Consider the following 19,790-nt stretch of genomic DNA (forward strand, 5'->3'; position numbering starts at 1 on the left):
GCTTTAAATACTAACACAGAAGGAGGTGAAAAGGCTCAATTCATACATACCTTGTAACTCTACGCATCACCGATAATCATTTAATGCTTCCTAATATGGAAGTGAAAGAGGGAAAGATGTAAAAATAACTCCTTTGAAATATAAATCTAATTATAATTCAATGGTATGTTTTCAGCCTTGAGTCCCAAAACACACTGGTGGACAAAATTAAGAGATGGAAGACATGTTCCCAAATATCTCAGAAAATACTGAATATAAATAAATGAAATTTGGTATGGAAATAGCTTATTCCATGATAATAAAGTATGCAAAACAAAAATGAAAGTGCCATTCAGTGGCAAGACCTATTGCCAATAAATCCAATGTAGTCTGAACTTAAGGATAAAAGATGACGATAACAGCGAGGCTTGTACAGTGTGTGTTGCCTCTAGTATGGTGTATGGTCATCCCTGACAGACAGACAGCATGCACGAGTATGCATGCTGTTAATAAAGGAGTTAAGGAGGACTTGTGGAAGACCCTTCCATTCTTCCACCAGAGCAATTTTTAACTCCAGAATGGTTCTGGGGGGAGGTTGGCGCATCGCAATAGCTCTCCCAAGAGCATCCCAAGCATGTTCAATAGAATACAGGTCAGGTGATTTGGCTGGCCAATCCACTCGTTGAATATCCTCGCTTTCCAGATACTCATCAACCGTAAGAGCCCTATGTGGCCGTGCATTGTCGTCCATAAAAATGAACTCAGGGTCAACAGCGCCCCTGAAAAGACGCACATAGGGCTCTAGGACCTCCTGCCTGTACCCTGAGCATTCACGGAACCATTGTCAAACACATGGAGCGGTGTGCGGGTATCTTGCATGATCCCTGCCCAAACCATGAGTCCTCCACCAGCATAATGGTGCCTTTCGATACAGTTGCTTGGATGGTATCGTGTTCCAGGTTCCCTCCATATCAATAACCGTCCAGAATCAGGTTATAGCCTGAATCTGGACTCATTGGTGAAGAGAACATTAGCCCATTGAAGCTGTGTCCAATTCTGATGTTCTTTTAATTTTGTCCACATAGTTGTATATATATATATATATATATATATATATATATATATATATATATATATATATATATATATATATATATATATATATATATATATATACTTGTAAATGTAACATAAAAAGGTTTAATTAATCTTTTTATGTTATTCCTTTTCTTAATTTATTATTCAAAACAAAACGCTTTCTCATACTTTTAAATTCACATCCTGTCCTTTAATCTATTTTTGGTTCAAGTATGCATTAGTTAAAAGTAAAACATTTTTCCTTTTGCTCTTTGTGGGAATTCGCGACCTATTTAATAAACCAATAACAATTACTAAGATTTCCCTTATTCCCCTAAAATGAGATATTTTACGGATTTTTTTTTGCAAGATTTCACCTTACTTCTATGGAGCAACACTACGATTTTGTGTCTCTCTCTTTCGTTCATCATCACATAATGATTAAATTAAATTAATTTGCTCTTTTTAAAATCCTGAACCTGTTTGTGTGTCACAATTATATATACACATATATTTCTAATGTGTACGAGTTTCTGCCTTCACTTTTGACGAAGGTTAAAAAAATATATATTAAGAGTGGTATTCATGAAACACTCTGTATATTATATTTAAAGAATCTAATATATCATCAGAAGACGTTCATATTACAAACTTCAAAGTATTACATTCGATTTTGATCTATATATTCTACTTACATAGAAAGTATTGCTGAAACAGATAATCTTAGAGGTTCCTCTACCTGGCAGTCCGTGAGAGTAACATCTAAATTCAACGGTTCTGAAACTGAGAAAAGAAACTGCATGAAAATCAATTTAGTTATTGGGCCAGAGTATTTGCTTAATCTGCAATGGTGTAAGAGAATTAAGCAGACTTGTTCGATTATCTCCAGAACTACTGGACTGATTTTAATGAAATGTGATATGTGCATACATTGATACAATACAAATAAACATTCAACAATTGTAATACACAAGCATGATCTTGCGTAACACTAGTTGGAATCGCAAAGTATGAAACAGCGGATGCTGAATAAACGAAAATAAAAAAAATGGTTACAGGTCTTGTAGTGTGATTTCATACTTGAAGAAAAGAAGATTATAATTTCCTGTGGCGATTTTCATACCTTCCGACTCTAACGAGTGTTACGCACGATCATGCGTGTGTATTAACAATTGTTGAATGTTTATTTGTTTTGTATTGTATGTAAATATCACATTTCATTAAAATCTTTCCAGTAGTTCTAGAGATAATCAAACAAGTCTGCTTAATTTCCTACACCAGTGTATATCAGTAACTGATATTTTTAAAGGTAGAAAAAACTCAAAATATTTCATATCCAGTCTGTATTCTATTCTATTTCATCTACAGCGTAGAACCATGCGTCATATTTTGGTTACGTGTAGTCAAAATAATGCTGAGTTGTAATCACGATTACAAGTTATTTATAACTGTAGTTTATAATTGTATTTTCTATTACATTTGTAATCAAAATCGTGATATGCTGTAATCATGATTACCAGTAATTGATTACTGTAATAATTAGTTTCGCCCATTTTTGGTTTTAATATAGTATTTATGTTTCTACGGTATTATACATTCAGCTTCATTATGCGTGATCGTTCAACATTTGTCTCTACTCATAGAGTATTGTAACCAAATAGTATTGTAAGCTGAGTTAGAAAATAAAACGCCAAGCGAAATATATTTTGAATTGATATCAAGTCTATTTTATTTTATTACTGGTAAAGCAGATGATTCAAAACACCAAATTTATCTAACTGTAGTGATTTTAAATCTCAACATAAAATAAGAGGTTAAAAAGCTGGATACCTGAATTTTTGAATAAAAATAGATCAATCTGCTTTTTTGTAATATATAGTGAGGAAAAGTCTGAAAATATGCCACAATTTTCATGGGAGGCTTATGCATATAAAGTTATAAGTAAAATATTAAACACTTGAAAAAATTATAACTGGTCTCAAATTTCAAAAAGGTGGGGGATAATGTATGTGTTACAGTGAAATGACAGAAATGCGTGGTTGTTGACTTCCACCGGTGAATGTTGACAACCACATAGTCTCGCTTTGGTAATACATACTAGGTCTAGTTAAGTGCCACTGCCCTATATACATTTGCCCGGTATGCCCTACATCCATCAGTGTTTTTTAAGATCAAGTGCCACTTCCCGGTATGCATTTAAACGGTACTCCGAACACTGATGTTTCTCCTCATCTATCCTCAGCAGATATTAAAGTACCGATTGAATATAATAATATCAACGAATAAATAACTATCAAATCGGATATAACAAATAGTATTTAGAACATTCACCAAAGTGACTATGTGATTGTTGACGGTGAAAGTCGACATTCTCTTGATTTTGGTCATCCACGGTAACATATACACATTCAAAGATTTAATTTGTGAATAAACAATATCTTACGAGTACTGATTGCTTTGTTTAGGTCTTCATCAGTGCATGACGATGGCATGCAAATTCCGCCATAGAAACCAAATCTTAGTGGTAAGTCATTTTCAATATCGTATCTAATCTACAAAAAAAATTAAAACTACATATACAATATTTTTTTAAAAAGTAAGAATGCATTTAAATTATTTATTTTAGTACCAAAAATAAAAATCGTTGTTTTAGAAATTTTATAGGTTTTAGAGGTTAATTGCTTCAAAGAAATCACATGCTATATCTCACAATGACTATTTTTACAGATTGAAATCTGATAGTTACATTTAGTTTAAATACATGAAGGTAGTTTCAGATTATATATTAAATTCTCATACAACTGTGCCAGTTTAATTTAGAACACATCTTTTTCTTTATAATTTCCATGCGCAGACTCTATTATAAATCTTCTTACTATGAGACAGCTACAGCAGCTTAATTTTGAACGAAACCTTCTCTTAATCATTGTAGTTTTCAACAAGCACTATGACCCTAACAGCAAAATAACTTTGACCCTCATTGGATCAATATTCACGAATTTTGTCTCAACAAAGGTTCTAAAGACCGTTATTTTCCGATATTGGCGCATATATAGAACTGTCCAATATTTTACTGCCACTTTACAGTCAATATCGGCCTTATATAGAATTTTCAAACTGACCCGATATTTTATATCCAATATTCAGACTCTATAGGCCAATATTAACCCTATATAGGCCAATATTAAAAAATCTAGACAACCCAATATTGGTTCATTGGTTCATATTGGACCCATATTGAACCAATTTTGAGCCAAATTGGGGCCAAGGTTTAATTGTTGCTAGGGGAGTTTTTATAATTGACTTTCTTTCAGTGATGTGATTCAAATTGTTTAGGAATCGGTAAGCTTTAAAGTTATTCAGTAATCACTTAAAAGACTTGACTGCATGCATTTTTTTTTATTAACCCTATTGGTACAAAGTCAATAAATAACAAGTTAAAGGATATTTTAGGCATTCCAGAGTGGCCAACTACATATTTTATGAAGTGGTAGACTCTTAAAATATGAAGCTTTCTGAACTTTTGGTAATTTTGCCAGTAGTTTAACCCTTTCTAAAGTCGTGGTTAGTATACTAGGCGACATGACTTTTTACTTCAATACTAATGTAAGACTCGTTAATTCAATGTCGCGACTAAATCGATAACAAAAATCAATTTATAACTCCTTATTCTTTATTTCTTACCACAAAAAATGTTTCAGTTTACATGGTTATACTAAGTCTCTTTGGTACTTCGCTTTCGCCGAATTATTATCAAATTTAATATTGATTTTTTGAGGTTGGCTTTATTTTTGGCTATGATATCTTTCGATAAATCGCCAATCATCGATCTCTTTCCATGTCACCAACTGCCCTTTGGAAACAATTCATTTACTTTCAATTTCTAATCATTGGCGATTGGACTGTGGGCCTTTGTGGCCATATTCTATTTAATATTTACTTAATAAATAAATTTTTCCTAAACGATTTTATTCAACTTTCTAGGATAAATATCCCTATATCATATCCAAATTAAGATATCCGAAGCGACCAAAAATATGCTTAATACTTTCAATGATGCTACCTAAACTAACCACTAAATTAAACTAATCACCACCAAGTTGGTAGAAGCTTTTGAGTCTTTTGTTTGGTTTTATATTAACTATGGCACTTATAAAGCATTTGTTTTCGTTTTAAAAAATAAAAAAAAACAGTAAATAATAACTGGCGTTTTGCTTAATGAAATAGTCATATCGAAAATAAATTTCGAAATAAATAAACAAAAACTCACCCAGTCAGGAGGTACACCGAATGCTTGATTGTAGCTCTTTTCAAATTGAGGGTTATGGTTCGGTGTTTGGAAGAGAGGATGACGCAAATGCATCATACAATACTTGCCTGTAAATAATCCAGCCCCATCGTTTGAAATTGCCTTTATTTTGATGCAGTCTTCTAGAGATCCATAGTCGATCATTGTTTGACCAAAGAAACTGCTGGGAAGTTTTCCTGATGCATCCAACACTACAAAATAAATGTATGCAAAAATACAGCATGTTTCATAATAACTTGCCTTAATATATAAGGTGTGGTTATTAATGTCCAGGTGCTGATTCCGGAAAACAAAAGATGGTTAAAATAGAAATGCTAACTCTTGTTCTACTGAATCGATGCGCTCGATACTTGAAACCTACGTTATATTTTTTTAAGTAATCTTTTGATCATGTAACTGAAGCTTCCTTCGAAAAAATAGAATTTTTTTAAATTCATCCAATGAGGCGAACCGGATTCGAATCCCAGTCGATACGAATTTCGCATCCGGCTTGCACCGACCACAAGGCTCACGAGAAATATCTTCAGTGGTAGACGGATCATGGGTTGGAGTCCCCGTGCCGTCAGGCTAACCTCGCGATGTTCTCGTGGTCTTCCTCTCCATGTAACGCAAATGCGGGTTAGTTCCATTAGAAAGTCCTCTACGCAGTCAAATTTCTCCCAATACTTGATGCAGGAGTTTCCTTGTCTTCTGGAAAGGGTTCAAAATTACAAAGCTACGGAGTTGAGCATTAGTAGTCGCAAACCCAAAAATTGAGTCGGCTGTTCTATGACGGTTATAAAATAAAATAAATGGTATTTGAGCTGTGATGGCTATTTGGATAGAGTGTTCACCTTCTGTTGAGGTGAATCGGGTTCGAATCGCAGCGAGGGCTGGTCGAGCACTTTACTGTAGAACAGTTCAACGAGAACCGATACCGCGCACCCTCGGCTCCTACGCGGCTGATGAAGGCCATCCATCCGTTTACTGACAGCCTTCTGTCAGCCTTGACTTCTGTGTTCTACTGGGAACCGGGTCATTACGATCAAGTCCACTGTGATACTTTTATTTCTAAAACCTAGAAATTTGCTAAGGAAAAAAACTCTAAAGTTGAAAACGGTATAATTGAAGAACATTTTAAAACAGAACTTAAATTCTAGAAATTTTTAAAGCCTAGTTCGGAAGTGTGCAGTAGCATGCGGAGTAAATATAGAAAAATTCCAAATGGTTACGCAATTCGGAAGACAGTTTCCATAGCCTATTTAGATGAGTCTTGGAAATTAATAGCCGCACTTCATATACTTTTATTATCCATTTTTCAAAACATTATGCTCATTAGAAGTTAGTAGAAAAGGGCCTCAAATAATTTTTAGCAGGCCTATAAAAAGTGTCATGATATTAGTTCACCAAAATTGATTATTAGAATGTCACTATTATTATTAATTATTTTTGAGAATTACAGTTATAACTGAGGAAAATCCTAATCCAGAAATTTTTTACAGTGAAAGCTTATGCCAATTCAATTTACCAGTTAGAGTCTGTATTTAGCTAGAAAACTAATATTATATATATATGTAAAATCAAAATTAATCTTTTTATATATGGATCATAAACATAGAAAAACCACAAGGATCTAATTTTTCATCTCTTTAATTAACTTATTTTTACACTATTATGAAGAAAAAAATTATGCTGTTAGGATTAAATTTGTTATTAGATTTATTGATGACGATTTTCAGATTTGATAAATTATCTTTAATTTTCGAGATTATACAATTTTATTAAATAATATTTACTCCGAGGAGTTAATCTTGATTCGCAACCATGATGATAATATCTTCGATTTTTTGAATTTGGGTTTTGAAAAAGAGGAAAATATCAACTTTGTTGATTTATATGATAAATAAATAGTTTTTATTTTATTATGAATAAACGAATTATTTGGAATTCTAATGTTTCTAAAAACAAGTATTTAAATACCATTTTTAATGAAATGAATAGAATTATAAGAATATCTAGTTGCGTTTATTTATCCTTGAAACAAATATCTTAAAAACAAATTAAAATCGAACTCATTGATTATATGCTTTGTTAACTTATCTAGTAAATATTATTACCTTGCACACATCCATTTTTGGGCTAATTCTTTTTAACTAACAAATCAAATGTGCTTTAGTATTGCAGTAAGAACGCTCCATAAAACGAAATCCACCCTCTATTTACACTTTTAACTCCATTTGAGCTTATTTTTTCACATTTTGTAATCTGGCAATTACGAAAATGTTTTAAATCATTCTTGAAGTATACCGGTAGATGTAATTTCATTTGACTTCGCTACTGGCCTTATAGATTTCGTTTTGTAATTTGTTCTGTTTTCTCTTTACATTTCATTTTCTTTTTCTTTTTTTTTTGGCTGATATATTTTTTTACTTAATGTGTTCTATTTTGTTTCTATTTTTTGAGTGCTCCTCACACTATTGTAATGATATATTTCGCTTTGTCTATATTGTTACAATATTAGAAAGCACTCCTTTTTTGCTGATAAAATCTACTGAGCTAATGAAGAGATTATCTTATATTTTTTTTGTTTTTTGGCTTTTTAATATATTTTTTAAAAAATATTTTTTAAATGTGTTTTATTTTTTAAAATGTTTCTTCTTTTCATTAATCTTTATTTTTCATGATACAATTTCGCAACCTGAGTCATACAAAATTGTGGAGTAATATTTGCGGGGTTGGTGAGCGTTTTGAAGTCGGGGGCGAAGATTATTTCTAAAATTCATTTCCTTTGTTACGATTGTAGTTTTTAATTAATAGACGTCAATATTATGTATTTACATTTTGAATTAAAAATTTCATTAAAAAAAACAATAATCCTTATAAAATTATAATTATTTAAAAAAATATAATAACATGAAATGCTTTTCAATAATATTTAAGAAAAAGCTCTGTATTAAATCGAAGTAAAAATATACACTTACTTTCTAGGGCCCATGGCTTTAAATTTATAACTTCGTTAAAATACGTAATTATCCCATCTTTACATTGATTACTTATGTTAATATTTAAAAAGTTGCTGAATAACTGATAATTAAACGGTGCTTCATTAAAATCATTTTCTGGAAACACATCTATTGTAAGATATTCAGTTATATTACAAATATTTTTCGTTCCAATTTCACTAAAGGATGTACATCTATTGGCGAGATTATGACCAATAGTATTTTGATTAAAACTGAATAAAATAATCACAAAAATTAACCATTTCAGGCTTTTACAGATGGGGAATGGCGTATTCATTGCACACATACAATTTCTTGACACTCTTGAGAAAATTCCTCATTTGTTTGTTGCATAATGGATGCATGAGGATGTATGCGCGTCATGGCAATTTTGACGACTTTTTTTCTTCTTCCTTAATGAAAGGCAGTCGATATAATTTCAAACTTTTCCTTATTTCTAATTTCTGTTTCTTATTTGTTACTTCTCACTGATGTAAGTTGATAAGCAATTAATATAAAAAATTGTTTTAAAGTCAATTCCTACTTTGGTAAATAAAGAATTTTTTTTTTACTTTTTATTAAATAATAAAATTTTTTTCTCCCATATAAAACTAAAATAAATTATTTAAACTTGATTAATATTTGAAAAACCTTTGTTAACATCAAGTGTCATCCACTACAAGTTAAAAAAATTTATTTATTTATTTAAAGATTGAAAATTTGAACAAGATATATATATATATATATATATATATATATATATATATATATATATATATATATATATATATATATATAGGCCAAAAGTGTGGAAATTTTCTGAAAGTTTCATGTTCTTCAACTTTGTGTGCTTGTAGAATATATTAATTTTCGCTTAAATACAAAAGTTTATATATCAAATTGAAGGTAATTTAATGTAGAATTTAATAATAAATACAGTTTTACAGTATCTGTATTACAAAAAAGTTATGCAACTACTAGTAAGATCTATCTCAGATTTGCATTTTTGAAAAGTGATACTTACACAATCAATACTTAGTAGGATAACCCTTATTTTTTAAGACAGCTTCACAGCGTCTTTTCATCGAGTGAACGAGTGTTTGGAGTTCATCTTTCGTAATCACATGGTGCCAAGAATCAATTATAGCTTCACTTAGTTGTCTTTTATTGGATGGACGTTTTTTTCGTACAAGAATTTTCAAGCGTCGCCGCAAATTTTCAATTGGATTGAGATTAGGGCTGTTTCCTGGCCATGGTAATATATCTATGCCTTTATTTTGAAACCATGCTTTGCATACTTTTGCTGTGTGGCATGGAGCTGAATCCTGCTGAAAAATAAATGGTTCGTTGTTGGGGAAGAGGTCCCTGATGGAAGGTATCAATTTTGGTTTCAGGACAGTTTCGATGTATTTTTTGGCATTCAGGATGCCATCAATCACTTGAATTCGGCCCACACCATCTGCAGACATATATGCCCAAATCATGACATTTGTTGGATTTTTTGTAGTTGCTTCAATGCAATCAAGATGAAGTGCTTCACCTACTCTACGTCTCACGTATTTTCTACCATCGCTACCAAAGAGCGATATTTTACTCTCATCACTCCAGATTACTTGCTACCATTAATTTTCTGACCATTTAATGTGTTCTTTTGCCCTCTTAACTCGTTTTTCGCGTTGCTTTTGATTTAAATATGGTTTTTTCCTTGGAATTCTAGCTTGTAGTCCAAATCCTGATAACCTTCTTCTTATTGTTCTTGAACTTACTGCAATACCCGGTGCACATTTCACATCTAATGGCATCTGAGGAAATTTTTCTACCTTGAAGGCATAGCCGTTTAATTTTTCTATCGGTAGTAGCACTTGTGCACTTTTTTTGGCCTGATTTGGCTTCCTGAATGCCAAAAAATACATCTAAACTGTCCTGAAACCAAAATTGATACCTTCCATCAGGGATCTCTTCCCCAACAACGCACCATTTATTTTTCAGCAGGATTCGGCTACATGCCACACAGCAAAAGTATGCAAAGCATGGTTTCAAAATAAAGGCATAGATATATTACCATGGCCAGGAAACAGCCCTGATCTCAATCCAATTAAAAATTTGTGGCGGCGTTTGAAAATTCTTGTACGAAAAAAACGTCCATCCAATAAAAGACAACTAAGTGAAGCTATAATTGATTCTTGGCACCATGTGATTACGAAAGATGAACTCCAAACACTCGTTCACTCGATGAAAAGACGCTGTGAAGCTGTCTTAAAAAATAAGGGTTATCCTACTAAGTATTGATTGTGTAAGTATCACTTTTCAAAAATGCAAATCTGAGATAGATCTTACTAGTAGTTGCATAACTTTTTTGCAATACAGATACTGTAAAACTGTATTTATTATTAAATTCTACATTAAATTACCTTCAATTTGATATATAAACTTTTGTATTTAAGCGAAAATTAATATATTCTACAAGCACACAAAGTTGAAGAACATGAAACTTTCAGAAAATTTCCACACTTTTGGCCTATATATATATATATATATATATATATATATATATATATATATATATATATATATATATATATATATATATATATATATATATATATATATATATATATATATATATATATATATATATATAAATATATATATATATATATATATATATATATATATATATATATATATATATATATATATATATATATATATATATATATATATATATATATATATATATTGATTTAGCAATTAGCGGGAAAAAGAATGTTTCATAAATATTTACCTGACTCGGTTGTTGTATGGACTTGGAACTATAATTAAAGGTGGAACGTTTAGATATCTCACAATTCAGTTAGAATTTGCCACAATTTACTGGAATCGGAGATGAACTTAGAATATTGAATTATACATCGAAAACATTGAAACACTCCACACACAGGAATCGATACACATACACTATTTATTTTCTCAAGCTCAATGAATAATTAATTAGGATGCGCAAAGCGCCATCTGTGGACTGTAGTATTAAACATACCGCCCCCCTTGAAACACGGAGGGGTTTCAAAATTAATGAATTTAGTTAAACAATAATTAAGTAATCGCCAACCGTCGCAGTGACGGATGTCGTCTGGAATCGTAGGTTGTGGAATAGCTGTTAATGCCTTTCCTATCAGGAAATGTCCTGGTGTCAGAACAGACGGATCATCTGGACTGCTAGATAATGCACATAGTGGTCTTGAGTTAAGGCATGCCTCGATTTGGCAAGACAGCGTGGCCAGTTCTTCGAAGGTGAGACTAGCATCTCCAACAACTCTTTTCAAATGAAATTTGAACGATTTCACTGTAGCCTCCCAAATGTCTCCGAAGTGGGGAGCAGATGGAGGATTGAAGTGAAAGGCGATGTTGTCCGTTACCAGGAATCGTTGAAGGGCATCTTCCTTCATCAACTGCCGGAACTCCTTTTTGAGCTCTCTGCTAGCTCCGTAGAAATTTGTCCCTTGATCGCAGAAGATATCTGAAGGTCTACCTCTGCGTGCCACAAATCTTTTTACACAAGCAATAAATGCCTTTGAGGTTAAGTCGCTGACGACTTCAAGGTGAACTGCCTTCGTTGCGAGACAGACGAAGACGCATATGTAGCACTTAGTATTGCGGCTGCCTCTTCCCTTGGAGCTCCGTATTAAGAATGGGCCGGCGAAGTCAAGACCAGTTCGTTGAAATATAGAAGAGGAACAAACTCTGGACTCTGGAAGATCTCCCATGATTTGCTCGGCGAGCCTTGGACGATTTCTGAAGCATGGGATACATGTTCTCACCACTCTTCTAACTGCATCTCTGGCTGAAAGAATCCAAAATTTCTCTCTGAGAGTTGCTAGGAGAAGTTGCGGTCCGGCATGAAGAAGTTTCAAGTGATAATCCGTGATAAGTAAGTTCACAATATGGTCGGTTTTAGGAAGCAGGATGGGATGCTTCTTTGATTCTGGAAGCAATGAATTTTTCAGTCTACCACCGACACGAATTATTCCGGAATCATCGAAGAACGGAGTCAAGGGAATAAGCTTGTTACTCGAAGGAAGTTGCTTGCCTGTTGAGAGATAGGAGACTTCCCTCGGAAAATGATCTTGTTGGATGAATTTGACAATTCTCTTCTCGGCTTCATTCAATTCTGCCGTTGTTAAGAAGAACTTATTTCTTTTATCTGCAGCAACGGAACAGTTCTTTATGAATCTAAAACAATAGGCATATACTCTTTTCAGTTTGTTCCAAGACGAAAATTTTTGGAAAAACTCTGCCTTGAAAGTAGCATCAACTGCATTCAACATTACCATCTTGGTTATTTTGGCTTCTGCAGTCATGTTTTCTTTTAATTGTGGATCATCTTCAAACCTTCCATTAGGAAAAGTAGAACTATTTAACCAATCAGGTCCGTTGAACCACAAGTCGCACCTTTCTAGTTTAGTTGGGGGTATCCCTCTCGTTCCACAATCAGCAGGATTCTCCAAACCGCTCACAAAGTTCCAGTGCACGTTAGGAGTCAGCTCTTGAATTCGTGCTACTCGATTAGCTACGAACGGTTGCCATCTTCTTGGTTCGGACTTCAACCATGCCAGTGTGATCTTGGAATCAGACCATGCAAATGTCTCAGAGATTGGCACAGTTAGTGTCGGCAAGGTAGCTTGTAACAAATTGTCCAGAAGTAAGGCAGAACTGAGTTCCAGTCGAGGTAGAGACTGTGGTTTTACTGGAGAGACACGTGTCTTGGAAGTTAGCAGTCTAGATGTCGCGGCTTGGTTTGCATCTTTGGAACGAATGTATATAGCAGCACAGTAGGCCTTTTCTGAAGAATCACAGAATCCGTGTACTTGTACGTCTGTAGCCTGTGGAATGAGGATATAGCGTGGAATCTTGATATTTGTAAGTAGAGGAAGCTGTTTTTGGAATACTCTCCATTGACTTGCCAGAGAGTCTGGTAGCTCTTCATCCCAGTCTAGATGATGACTCCAAAGCTCTTGGAGGAAGATTTTGGAAGTGATAACTGTAGGTGCCAACCAGCCCAAGGGGTCAAAGATTTTTGCGACTTCGGAAAGTACCTTGCGTTTAGTCCATACGTCGCTCTCATTGACGGTGATGGTAAAGGTGAAAGTGTCAACATCTGGAAGCCAAGCTATTCCCAGAATCTTGACCGGTTGGTCGTCGTTGATCATGTGTTTGGAATCAACGGTCTTTAACTCTTCCGAAATGTTTGCTAGTACGTCAGAATCATTTGACACCCATTTGCGTAGAGAAAATCCTCCTCTCTTCATCATCTCCTGCAGTTCGGACACCAGTTGGATGGCTCCCTGTTTTGTTGCACTCCCGCTCAGCAAATCATCAACGTAAAAATGACAAAGGGTGGCTCTTGAAGCGTTTGGATAATTTTCTTGTTCGTCTATGGCAAGCTGTCGTAAGGTTCTCGTGGAGAGGAATGGTGCTGAGGACGTACCGTACGTAACGGTAATAAGACGATACTCCTTTATTTGTTCGGTTGGAGAATCCCTCCAAAGAATTCTTTGCCAGTCTACGTCTTCCTCATGAACTTTAATCTGGCGGAACATCTTTTCAACATCAGCGCAAATGGCTACATTGAAAAGTCGAAACTGGATGAGAATAGGGAAAAGTTCTGGTTGCACTCTTGGACCAACCAGGAGTAGATCGTTGAGAGAGAGTCCGGATGAAGTTTTACTGGAAGCATCAAAAACTACACGAAGCTTTGTTGTGCAGCTAGTGTCTCTGACAACTCCATGGTGAGGAAGGTATAAACTTTCGATTTTATTAATGTCAGAGTCCGGAACCAGTTCCATGTGATTTAAATCAAGGTATTCCTTCATAAATTTTCGATAGAGGTTGTATTTCTCAGGATTAGAAATGAGATGACGTTCCACGCTGATTAGCCTACGAATTGCATTTTGTTTTGAATTACCTAACCGCGTGGGAGAAGTGTGAAAAGGCAACCTTACTTTGTATCTGCCATTCTCATCCCTAGAATGTGTCTTTACGAAATGATCTTCACAAGCCTCTTCTAAAGAAGTTAAGGGTTTGACGCATGGTACAGAATCTAATTCCCAGAATTTATTGATTAGAAGATCCGATTCTAACTGAATATGATTGACATGTAGAGAATTTTGACCACCAGAATTTGCCTTACCACCAATTATCCAACCCAGTTCTGAACGAATGGCAAATGGCTTATCCTTACCTAACGATAATGTTTAACCCTTTAGCAATGGCAAAGTAAGGTCAACACCAAGGAGTACATCAATCGGAGCACTCTTGTAAAATGCTGGATCAGCCAGAGAAATATCCCCAAATAATTCGCGCATTGAGGAATCTAAGTCGTGATGTGGAATCATGCCTACAATTTTGTTAATCACATAGACGAATGCATGAAAGGAATTTTGAGATGAAAAATGTGAGGTGAATTGAATCTCAGCAACCCCATTTGTACGCGTATTGGATGCGCCTAAGCACGAAATGCGAATACACTCATTTGTAATACACTCATTTGCATCTCAATACACTCATTTGTAATAAGCGAAGCCTGGCTACCGCTGTCCAGAAGACATCTACAGGTCTGATAGTTACCCCAAATATCTCTCACCTGAATCAGAGCAGTACAGAGGAGAGTTTGAACGTCTGGCCCCACACCCGAAATACACGTTGTAACATCTACCACTCTAGAATTATCACTTAATTGACTAGTACTTGGAATAAGGGCAGGCGAAAACACAGGAGCGTTGATAGAAAGTTCACTAGAATTTGACTGATTTACAGCACCCTGTCTTCCCCTATCGCTAACATTTTCGATATGAAGTAAAGAGTGGTGGGGTTTTTTGCACCTTTTACATCTAAACTTGCTGTTGCAAGTTTTCACACTGTGAAATCGAGTTAAACAGTTAAAACAAACATTATTCGATTTAACGAAATCTAAACGGCCTTGAACTGATAATTTTAAGAACGTATCACATTTCGACAATGTATGATCTCCATTACACAGAGGACATTGTGACTGGGCGTTGGACGCGGCCAAAGTCACCTTTCTTTGAATGTATCTCTTAGTAGTTGAACTCGGGATAGATCTAGCTTGTGTTGCAAGGAATTGCAACAGTTCGTCCAACTTCGGAATGACATCAGTTTGAAAGGTTCTCTCGAACCAAGTTCTTGAATTTGCATCAAGCTTGAACAATATCATGTGCATTAAAAGGGTATCTGTAGTTGGATCAACCTTGTATTCCAAGGACTCCAACATTCTTACGAATTCCTTAGTGGAATCTATCAAATTTAAAATTTGTGTGGATGATTCTCCACTCAAGGGCGTTATATTGATAAACTTTTTCATTAAGGAGGACATAATTTCCCTTTTGTTAAAGTATCTATCTTTTAGCAATTTCCAAGCGATTTCGAAATTATCATTGGTAATGGATAAAGAGTTTACGATTTTTAAGGCATCTGATTTTAAACTCCCCTTTAAATATTGCAATTTTTGCGCTCTCGTCAAATTTTGATTGTTCGAAACTGCAGCTTCAAAAAGATCGGAAAAGGCAAGCCACTCCTCATTCGCACCAGAAAATGTAGGTAAAGATAACGTAGGAAGTTTCACTTCAGCAAACTGAGATGAGACAGAAGCCTGGCCTGAACTTTGGTTTTTAACCTCAAAACTAGAATTCACTACGGGAGGCAAAAGCCGGGTGTCGATATCGACAAGTACTGACTCTAACGCATCTAAAATGTCGTCCTTTTCCGTAGAATAAGTTTCCTCATCCTTTTCCTCGCAAATACTTATAATAGAATCTAAAATATCTTTTGCCTCAGTTCTAAATTCCAAAAATCTATTTTTCCGAGCCAATAAACCCGCATTGTTTAAATTCCCAATTTCCTCTTCTGTTTTCTTTTGTAATTTAGTAATCGAAGATTTAACACTCTTTTTTTTCTTTAACAAGGCTTCCATATCCATTAGAATATATTAGAATAAGAAAAATAATTTATTAAATCAAAAACCACAGAACAGAGCTGTTTACAAAAGTCTAACTGTCTAGCCCAAACAAAAATGATTCCACTGACGCCTGTGAACGTGAACGGGGGAGAATGCGAAATTGCAAAAAGAATTACAGCGGTATAAAACGAAACAGTAATAAAGAAAACAATAATAAAAGGGAAGGGGAAAACGAAAGTTTTTTGTAAATTATATTACAGGAATGACAATGGCAGAATACATCAGTAATTTAGCACATAAGTAATTAATCAATCAATTAAGTAAATCAGCGGATTAAACCCTTTTGAATACACTGGAATTTGAAATATTACACTTCGAACATTTCTTTCGTTTTAAAGCTTAGCATGTATGAATAAAATTCGAATGTTACTTTTTTATTGAATTATGACAATATTTTAGAAAAAATATTTGCCGAAACAACAACAAGCCAGGAATTTTGAATTAGAATATTTCAGCTGGGTTCCGGCGAGACTTGACCAAATGATTTAGCAATTAGCGGGAAAAAGAATGTTTCATAAATTTTTACCTGACTCGGTTGTTGTATGGACTTGGAACTATAATTAAAGGTGGAACGTTTAGATATCTCACAATTCAGTTAGAATTTGCCACAATTTACTGGAATCGGAGATGAACTTAGAATATTGAATTATACATCGAAAACATTGAAACACTCCACACACAGGAATCGATACACATACACTATTTATTTTCTCAAGCTCAATGAATAATTAATTAGGATGCGCAAAGCGCCATCTGTGGACTGTAGTATTAAACATATATATATATATATATATATATATATATATATATATATATATATATATATATATATATATATATATATTGTTGTTGATGTTGTTTCTAATGTCACTTGCCACACGGGTAAGCCTACTTGGTGAAATCGAGCAAATTTAAGGCTGAGTGTACGTTTCTTGTTTTTCAGTGGGGCCATCTATGGACAAGAATTCGATTTCTGCCACACCATTCGTCGCACCCGTTTATAGGGCGGACCCATTCATTCATCCACATATCGTAATTTTGACCTGAATCAGAAAACGATCGGTCTCCATTCCAGTACCCCCGGAGGTTCTGATTTGTTATGGGAACATGGGGGACTTTTTTGACTCGACATATTTAACATGCATCAGTCACTTTACTACACGGGGAGACACAGGGTATATATATATATATATATATATATATATATATATATATATATATATATATATATATATATATATATATATATATATATATATATATATATATATATATATATATATATATATATATATATATATATATATATGTAACATAAAAAGCTTCAATTAATCTTTTTATGTTAGTTTCTCTGCTATAAAACTTCTTCCTAATTAATTATTCTATTTGAAATACTTTCTCACACTTTTAAAAGCCACATCCTGTTCTTAAATCTATTTTTGGCTCAAGTATGCATTTAATTAAGAGCAGGACATTTTTCCCTTTGCTCTTGTGTGGGAAACGTTCGATCCATTTCATAAACCAATAGCAACTACTAAGAGTTCCCTCTGTCCCTAAATCAAGACATATTACGGATTTTACTTTGCAAGATTTTCCCTAACATATAACCAAGGAGCGCAACTTTTCATGTACACTTTCACTCAATCTCATGACTGCTCTTGTCTAATAATTAATAAATAAATTTTGTACCCTCCTTCCCGACCTATGACCTGTTTTAATCCTTCCACTCGGCAACGACGTTATAAGTCGACAGGATTGAACGGTCGGGAAGGGGTACAGTTCGTACGGTACATTAAAGATATTTAATATCTCATGTGAAATTAAATAAATCATCTTCGGAAGAGGGTACATCAAAAATATGGAATAACTTCAAATCATTTATTCAAATGGACATTTGGTAAATAAGCAGTCAAATTCTTCTTCAACTTATGGCAATAATTAATTCATCCTGTATCTTCATCAAAAAAAAAATAATCTCTTCAATCATCAAACGTTTAGTTTATTATAAATTATACCTACGCACAGTGGAACTAAACGATCATCCGTTTTCATGTCTATGCTGCATATTTTGTCTACGTTCCTGAGAATACTAGAAAGCTGAGCTTCAATTCCTTCCTTGAACTAAAAAGAAAAACTGCATCGAATTCCTGTTAATTAAAATGTTTTATTGAAACTATCCCTTTGAGAAAGCGTTGATTTTGCCACTCTTAAGTGCTGAGCTGGATCTTATCGTCGATGAATAATTGTTCTCACACCCACGATGGTCTACTTAAATATTCGACATTCAAAAGAAAAATAAGCTTCAATTTCTCCGTCACTATTGGTGTTAATTTACGATTCATCTTAACGAAGAAACAAATTTTTTCCCTAGCAGCTCACGTCTTTGGTTTTGGAATTGTGTTTACGGAATTTCAACGCATTCCCATCTCTGTTGTGGTTTTCAAAATATCTCGGACTAATTCGAACTTTTTCAGGTATCCTTTGAGTTAAAGTTTTTTACATTTCTCATAAATCAATTTCTTAAATGATTATGATTTTAATTTTTTCCCATATTTGATGTTTCAAAGTGAAACTACTTTTTATATATTGATAGTATTTACTGTTGAAATTTTTATTTCTTTAAATTTTTATTTTCAGTTAATTGATTTATTTGATTGAAAAGTGTTTCGAGAAATTATTTTCATAATGTTTTATGTGTTACAGCTTCTATGATTTTTTGAGTAGTAGAAATTATATTTTTGTTTTACAGTGATTAGGGTTAAAGATGAAAATGCTATTTAAATTTTTTTTCTTTTCGTAATGCAACTGCAATAATTATTGAGATTCACTTTTAATATATGAATGCTATTACGGTGTGGCAAAAATTAGATCAAGAAATGTTAAAACTATTACAAATAGTTTGGAAAAATGAATAAAATACTTGTTGTTAGAATTTAAATTGAAGTGCAACCAGACATTAATGCTTTTGTCCAACGTTGGTAATAAGTTGTAGCTCAGACATTTCCATAGACAAACAACATAAAGATAGGAAAATGATCAAAAAAATTTGAAAAGTAATAGTAACCAAATTCATTTCAAAAACACATTTAAAATAGAAATGAAAATATTTGAATTCCCTAACAATTGTGACAAATTAAATTACCAATTAAGATCTCTGCACAAAAATTACTTAAGAAAAAATCCAAACGAAAATTTTTTGAAAAAAAAAAGAAAAAAAAATTTATGTCCAAAAAGAAAAAAAAGAAGGTAATTTGCAAATAAACCAAACTTGCACTTCAGATTAAAAATAAGGAAAATAGCTAGGTCAGTCAAATTTTAAAAACTGATTTACCTTAATACCATATTAAATTTGAAAACTTTGTTTTGGATTTCAATTAGTGATAAATTGTGTTAAACGGGTTGTAATGTAAAA

The 19,790-nt window shown here is 33.5% G+C and overlaps 2 protein-coding genes across 2 annotated transcripts in view; both read right to left on the reverse strand.

Moving 5' to 3' along the window:
- LOC122272635 (nose resistant to fluoxetine protein 6) overlaps nt 1–19,790 on the reverse strand; it is a 70,994-nt gene that overhangs the window by 47,888 nt on the left and 3,316 nt on the right. Inside the window, exons 2-4 of the mRNA XM_087163427.1 lie at nt 5,327–5,556; nt 3,500–3,608; nt 1,752–1,839 (exon numbers count right to left, since the gene is read on the reverse strand). Of these exons, the coding sequence (XP_087019553.1) occupies nt 1,752–1,839; nt 3,500–3,608; nt 5,327–5,509 (380 nt within the window). The 5' untranslated portion in view covers nt 5,510–5,556. The remainder of the gene's footprint in view (nt 1–1,751; nt 1,840–3,499; nt 3,609–5,326; nt 5,557–19,790) is intronic.
- LOC147808593 (uncharacterized) lies at nt 11,334–14,738 on the reverse strand. The gene is made up of 2 exons (XM_087162629.1): nt 14,633–14,738; nt 11,334–14,584 (listed from the first exon to the last, which is right to left on the reverse strand). The coding sequence occupies exons 1-2, from the start codon at nt 14,736–14,738 to the stop codon at nt 11,334–11,336; spliced, it is 3,357 nt and encodes a 1,118-aa protein (XP_087018755.1).

This window comes from Parasteatoda tepidariorum, chromosome 5 (assembly GCF_982258835.1).
Source record: "Parasteatoda tepidariorum strain Cologne lab strain chromosome 5, Ptep-v5.0, whole genome shotgun sequence".
Lineage (NCBI taxonomy): Eukaryota > Metazoa > Arthropoda > Arachnida > Araneae > Theridiidae > Parasteatoda > Parasteatoda tepidariorum.

What these genes read in the sequence shown, in the direction of transcription:
- LOC147808593 (XM_087162629.1), bottom strand. Translation starts at nt 14,738, where the DNA reads ATGATTCCACATCACGACTTAGATTCCTCAATGCGCGAATTATTTGGG. An exon ending in TCCGATTGATGTACTCCTTG is followed by an intron (nt 14,585 to 14,632) that starts GTGTTGACCTTA and finishes CATTATCGTTAG; the next exon opens with GTAAGGATAAGCCATTTGCC.